General features: G+C 34.4%; 1 protein-coding gene across 1 annotated transcript; it reads right to left on the reverse strand.

The window, feature by feature from the left end:
- Positions 1–719: 719 nt before the first annotated feature.
- Positions 720–1,991, reverse strand: LOC120265019 (heat shock 70 kDa protein 17-like). The gene is made up of 3 exons (XM_039272953.1): positions 1,825–1,991; positions 1,086–1,614; positions 720–1,043 (listed from the first exon to the last, which is right to left on the reverse strand). Exons 1-3 carry the CDS (start codon positions 1,989–1,991, stop codon positions 720–722), a joined length of 1,020 nt encoding a protein of 339 aa, XP_039128887.1.
- Positions 1,992–6,738: the final 4,747 nt, after the last annotated feature.

Consider the following 6,738-nt stretch of genomic DNA (forward strand, 5'->3'; position numbering starts at 1 on the left):
TTTATTTATTTATTTATTTATTTTAATGGTGGGTCCACCTCATTAAGTCAGGAACATGCATGCTTTTCAAAAAAATTTTATTTTGTTATGCACGTATATATGCATGAATTCTTTATTTTTTTTTTTAATTATTATTTTTTTTATGCATGCTTTTCACTTTTTTCCATGCATATAGAATTCAATTTTTTTATGCATTCATCATGCACATATATTAATATAATATTGCAACTGCGCACAAGTGTATTGAATATGCACTGTTGATACATGGATAGGTTTTGCAGATACAGTCTTGTAGAATGAAACTTTTTTTTTTCCAGTCTTTTCCATATTGAACATTAAACCACCGAAATAGACCTTGTTTAAGAATACCAACAGAAATCTAATATCTGAACTATATATAGATATATATATATATATACATGTTCAAAAGGTCAAACAATGACTCGTGACCAGAGACCCGAATTTTCCTTGGTGAAAATGCATTGCTTTAAGCTTGACATAGCTTCAATTCCTTTTTACTTATTTTTCCAAGTTCTTTTTATCCAGGCACAAGTTGCAGATCAATCTTCTCGTCATTTGTAAACTCTGGACCATCAAACTCAACCATATGAAGAGCCATCAACCATTCCATCACTTAAATTTGCAGCATGCAGTGATACCCCAAGTGCTATTGCTTTATCAGCATCAAGATGCTTGTCTAAATCTTTCCTTCCAAGAAATTATTGCCTACGAGTGGCACCGCCCATGAGTTCCACTGCATAAATTTCATCCGTTTTCAAACCAGAATGCTTAAGCACTTCCTTGACAGGAACAAGGGACTGCTCACACAAATCCGCACAGAGTTCTTCAAATTTCTCATGAGACATAGTGCTTCTGAAATCAACATCATCATACAAAGATTCAACTGATATTGGAGCAACTGTGTTCGCACTAAGAATTTCTTTGGTGCGTTTAACCTGCTTCTTCAATTTATTATCCATAGCCCTCAGAGACTTCCTCACATCAACACCATTCCCCAATTGTTTGTTGAACTCATCAGCAAGCTATGGACTCCCTTTAACATCCTTAAATTGATTGACAGAAACAATCTTTCCAAATTCCTTGGTGTTATAAGCCGAGAAGTAAAACAAATCAGCATAAGTACTACTAGCGCCCATGTCATGGATGATCACATGCCGTGATTCATTCGAGGAATCCTTATCAATGCCATATTGCAAGGCTGCTCCGGCATGTTCATTGATTAAAGCGAGTACATTGATTCCAGCAAGTTGCGCCACTTGCACCACCCTCTTCCTCTCCGCTTGCCCGAAGTAAGGTGGCACAGAGATCATTACATCCTTCATATGCACCTTAACGTGTGACTCTGCCAGCCCTGTCGTGTAACTCAGCACCGTTACCAGCAATTCCTCAGGCGAATACTTCGGCCTTCCAGTGTCTACCCAGATCCCGACTGATCCCCTCGCGTCCTCAACGAGATCACAAGGAAGGTACTCAGAATCAAGGAAAGACTTCGCACGACCGTAAGGCTTCCCAATCATATCACGGATATGGGAGAAGACCTTGTCGAGGTAACGAGCGGCAATGCCAGCGGCTTCTTCTCCGAGAAGCCGGTTCCTGGAATGGATCGCAACAAATATGAGGCACGAAAGCTTGGTAGGGTTCTCGCGCGGCGAAAAGTCACCGGAGTCTGGGAATGAAGAGAAGGAGAAGCTCTTCTCCATGATTTTTTTTCATTCGTCTTTTTTTAAAAAAAAAAAATCTTTTCTTTTTCCATTCTCTTCTGATTTTTTTTATTTTTTTATTTTTATTTTTTTTAATAGATACAACGCTATCATCATCTTCGTTAGATTCCATAGCAACAACAATGGGCAGCAGCGACGATGCGCAAAAATAATAGCATCAGGCGGCACGGCATGGCAACAACGATGGTGAACAGTGGCGGCGACGTCAACGACGAACTCAGGTATGCTTGGCGGCATTATCTCAGCCATCCAAGCATGACAAGGCATTTAATGATAACGATGGCGGCGAGAGGCAACAACGGCATGCTTGGCGGCATTATCTCAGCCATCCAAGCATGCCGTGGCGGTGAACGATGGCACAAACGGCGGGCGACTTCTTTTTTTTTATTTTTTATCTATTTTATATAAAATAAGTAGGAGAGAAGATAACCTTTTTCGCGCTCCTCTGATCCTCCTCTGAATTTTTCTTACAATTTTTCTCTTTCTCCGATCTCCCTCGTTTCTTTTCCTTTTTTTCCACCCCTTTTTAAAAAGGAAAAACCGGATCTTATCTTTGTCCACCAACCCCTCCGACAAATCACAACAAAGAGGTGAGGATAATTTTTTTAAAAATTTAATTAAGTTTTTAATTAATAATTTTATCACCTCGAGATCTGTGCTCTCGGCTAATCTTGTGATTTAAATATTTTAGGTCACCTTGAGATTTGTGCTCTCGGCTGATCTTGTGATTTGAATATTTTAGATCACCTCGAGATCTGTGCTCTCGGCTGATCTTGTGATTTAAATATTTTAGATCACCTCGAGATTTGTGCTCTCGGTTGATCTTATCATTTGAATATATTAGATCGCCTCGAGATCTGTGTTCTCGACTAAACTTTATGATTTGAATGTTTTAGATCGTCTCGAGATCTGTGCTCTCGATTGATCTTGTGATTTAAACATTTTAAATTTTCTCAAAAATGTCTTCTGCACTTATCTCGACTGTGTGTAATTTTTTAAAAAATTTTATTCGATTTGAATCAGGACATGCAATTTTTTACATAAACACCTTAATATTTTAAAATCACTCAAACCAAATAAAGGATTTTTTGGATTTGGTACTCAAAACAAACACTACCTAAAAAATTAAAAAATCATAACTAAAAGATTTACCTAATCTTGGATAGCCTCATTCAACCAACCTTCAAACAATTTGTATAATGTGTGGGCCAAGTGTGAAAGTTAACTGTGTTACAATGCATTGTGATGGTTTTATAAGCAATGGATGGTAGTTGAGGCTTATTTTATTTAATTAATGTATATGTACATGAGAAATCAAAGTAATTTCAATGCAATGTCAAGATAAGATCACACCTGCAATAGACTATACACATGTCAAAAATTGTGCCGATTCCATCCAACAGTGGAACCCTATAAAATTAATTAACATCATGATTGCATTTACTATCAATTAAATGTCATAGATAAAAAATTATTGGGTTTGCAGAGATAAATCGTCAATTCCTATCTAAAATGTATTAGGCTACTAACGTGTTATCTCTATTCAGTTCGTGCCATTAAACTTATCAGAATCCAATACAAATCTAAGAAAAGATTTGGATTTTGAAAGATATGATTTCCTATAAAAAATGTACAAATTCTATGTAGTTCATATTAACTTCATACTTATCAGACAAAGATTTGGATTTTCAATTTCCTATAAAAAGAGTACAATGCTAATGTGTAAATTCTATCCAATTTATATATCAACTTTATACTTATCAGAGAAAATCATAAGCTAAAACAGATCGCTTATAGGGAGCAAACAAAGCATATAAACAATTTAAAAACCTTTGTTAGTAACCTTACAAAAACACATTCAAACTTTAATTAAAACTTTAATGGACATAAACAGCTTGAGCCTTGACAAAAGCAAATAGATAAATTTAGAGAATCGTATGATCCCTAGTCACATTAAAATCATTGGGGCATTTGGTTGGATGTAATTTTAAATGTAGTGTATTTCCGTGGTTTTCAAAATACAGTACAGTCAAATATTGTGTTTGGTTGAATGTAACTGGAACTATTGTATTAGAAGATTTTATGTTTGTTTGGAAAGATTTATAAATCTAGAATTTGAAACCACATGTGTATATATGCATATATGTATATGAGTATATATATATATGTGTATAAGTATATGTATATATATGTATATATGCATATACATGCATACATGTATCTGTGTATATGTATGTGTTTGTATAGATGCATATGTATATGTATGTATACACATGTAAAAATACCTATGTATATTTATATAAATATATATACATGTATATAAGGATATGTATATGTGTGTGTATATGCATATATATACATAGATGTATATGAGTATATGTACATTTGTGTATATATGCATATATATATATAGATACATGTATATGTGTGTGCATATATGCATGTATGCATAGTATAGGTATGTATACATATGTAAAAATACATATGTATGTTTATATAAATATATAAATGTATATGTATATATATGTGTATAAGTATATGTATGTGTGTATTATTGCATGGGTATGTGTATATGTATATTTTATGTGTATGTATGTATGTATGCCTATGTATATGTGTATATATTTTTGTATATACATTATATACATCACATAAGGATTTTCAACTCCCGGGATTTTGACTTATACCCAATTTGGACGTAAGTCCAAATACATCCATTGGAGTAATTAGGTTTACCTTGGTATTTTAAAATTACTCAAACCAAACAAAGGATTTTTTGGATTTGGTATTTGAGGTTACGTTGTAACGTCAAATACTTCAAAACAAACACTATCTTACATTGATGGTTTTGTGCAAGATTGAAGAATAGTTGTCACACCCACCCATTCTACCGAGGTAAATGTGGCACCCATCAGTTAAAAATTTCTTTTTAACTGAAAACTGACACCCTGTTTTAAAACAAAATCAGATTTACAAATCACAATTTACAATTTTTCACCAACTACAGGTTTAAATACAGATATACAATAAATATAATCACTTTGATTTGCGGGTACAACCGCTACAAGATCATGACATCAATAAATAGGAAGAAAAAGGGACCCACTGCAGTCTTGGACTCAACCCTGACTAGCTCTAAACTCGATCAGGCAATCTAGGGTCCTACTCCTGCAGCTACAGCACATTCAGTTGGTCGGTAGTGGCTTAATAATTTTAATTACTTAAATATAGTGTATATAAAGTATATAAATACCAACTTCTCAAATAATTTTCCAACTTTACCAAATACCAGAATTCTAGCAAAATACATCTTTAAAGAACTCTTGAAACATAAATTCATTATAAATCAATGTAAAAATAATAGATAATATAAAACCATTCTCAAATCCATAGCCTGAAAACTCTTCCCCACTTAGCCGCCGTCGCGACTAGGTTGGGAGCTGCCAAGGTCTTCGCACCCTTGACGTTGGCCCATCGGTCCCATGTGGTGACTCTGGGATCCTGATGTATAATCCAATCAGGGCTCTACACTCCCACCTGATCTCGACTAATCAACACTCAGGTCCACCACGCCACCTCTAAAGGCTGGCCCGTGGGGACCCACTATTGCAGTAGTCGGGCCTTAGCCTGCCGTCACCATCCAAACCAACATGTAAATGCAGCAATAATACAAACTGTATAAATCATATCACAGCGTCCTTATCCAGGACAAGCATTCACAGTACAATACATGCATAATACTAGAAAAGTCCAAATCTAGGATACCATTCCTATACTAGTAATGAAAACCAGTTCCACAAATATTGTCGATAAACCATTTTAATATGCGCACATGATTTCTCAAATCATTCCAAATCAAAGCATATATGACCATCAAAAATAAATACATGAATTGAATAATTAAATCACATATACATGTATTTCCACTATTCACAAATACGTATAATTATACAAAACTGATGTATCAATACGGTTATCATGGCACATCGTAGGAAAATAAATATAAGTATATTTCGACCTTATACGCAATTAAACATGATAAAATGAAATACTTAAACATTTATTTCCAAAATACTAGCCATTAAACAATTATTTCAAAATAATAATAATTAATTAATTATTTAAAATAATAGCCACTACCAACTCACCTGGTGTCCTTGGTTTCTTTGCTAGACCTGGAACTCCCTCCCAAGACTGAACAACACCTAACAGAATAATATAATAAAAATAAATAACACATTTAAACCCAAAATAAAATACAAAAACAATAATAGACTCTCTATTGGGCCCACTCACTCTAATCGGTTAAAACCCGACCTTGTATAGTCCAACTGGCCTTCAATTGCACTTAAACCAACTCAGTTTAAGGTAAACACTGCTGAATCAATCTTAACTAACCTTAATTCCACTGAACCAAGCTTAATTGCACTGAACCAAACTCAATTTGACTGAACCAGCTTGAACCAACCCAATTCTTATTCAAAATCCATTGAACCAACTTAGTTCAGCCCAAAACCCTTAACCCAAATCAACTGAACCAAACCCAAACCATCTCAACTTGATTTGATCAAGCCCAACTCAACCAAATCAATTTGGTTAGACCCAACCAATCATTTCAACCATCATCATTAACACCTTAATCATCATCATCAATTTAATTAACCAAACCAAACCCTAACCTCGCGCTACAGTAATGCTACAGTAAATCCGGCAAACTCATCTCCATTTCAACCAAATTCATCACAAATACAAGGTTTTTTCCAACCAAAATTAAAGCAACAACTCTTATTAACAATAACTCATCATTTTTCATCATAAATCCTTCTTCTTTCTCAAGGAAAAAAATTAGATTTCTCAATCCAAAACACACACATACATTCAAGTATACCAACAAATAAATCATCAAAATACTTACCAAATAATACCTCATCCATTCTCCCCTCCAAATACCAAGCTTTATCTCTTCCAATTTCTCTCCAAATCTCTCACTCTTTTC

Source organism: Dioscorea cayenensis, chromosome 7, assembly GCF_009730915.1.
Source record: "Dioscorea cayenensis subsp. rotundata cultivar TDr96_F1 chromosome 7, TDr96_F1_v2_PseudoChromosome.rev07_lg8_w22 25.fasta, whole genome shotgun sequence".
In the NCBI taxonomy this organism is placed as follows: domain Eukaryota; kingdom Viridiplantae; phylum Streptophyta; class Magnoliopsida; order Dioscoreales; family Dioscoreaceae; genus Dioscorea; species Dioscorea cayenensis.

Coding starts and splice junctions, on each gene's coding strand:
- LOC120265019 (XM_039272953.1), bottom strand. CDS start 1,991: ATGGCTGAGATAATGCCGCCAAGCATACCTGAGTTCGTCGTTGACGTC. Junction 1,615..1,824: donor ACGAAGATGATGATAGCGTT/GTATCTATTAAA, acceptor GATCCATTCCAG/GAACCGGCTTCTCGGAGAAG. Junction 1,044..1,085: donor CCAAGGAATTTGGAAAGATT/GTTTCTGTCAAT, acceptor GGGAGTCCATAG/CTTGCTGATGAGTTCAACAA.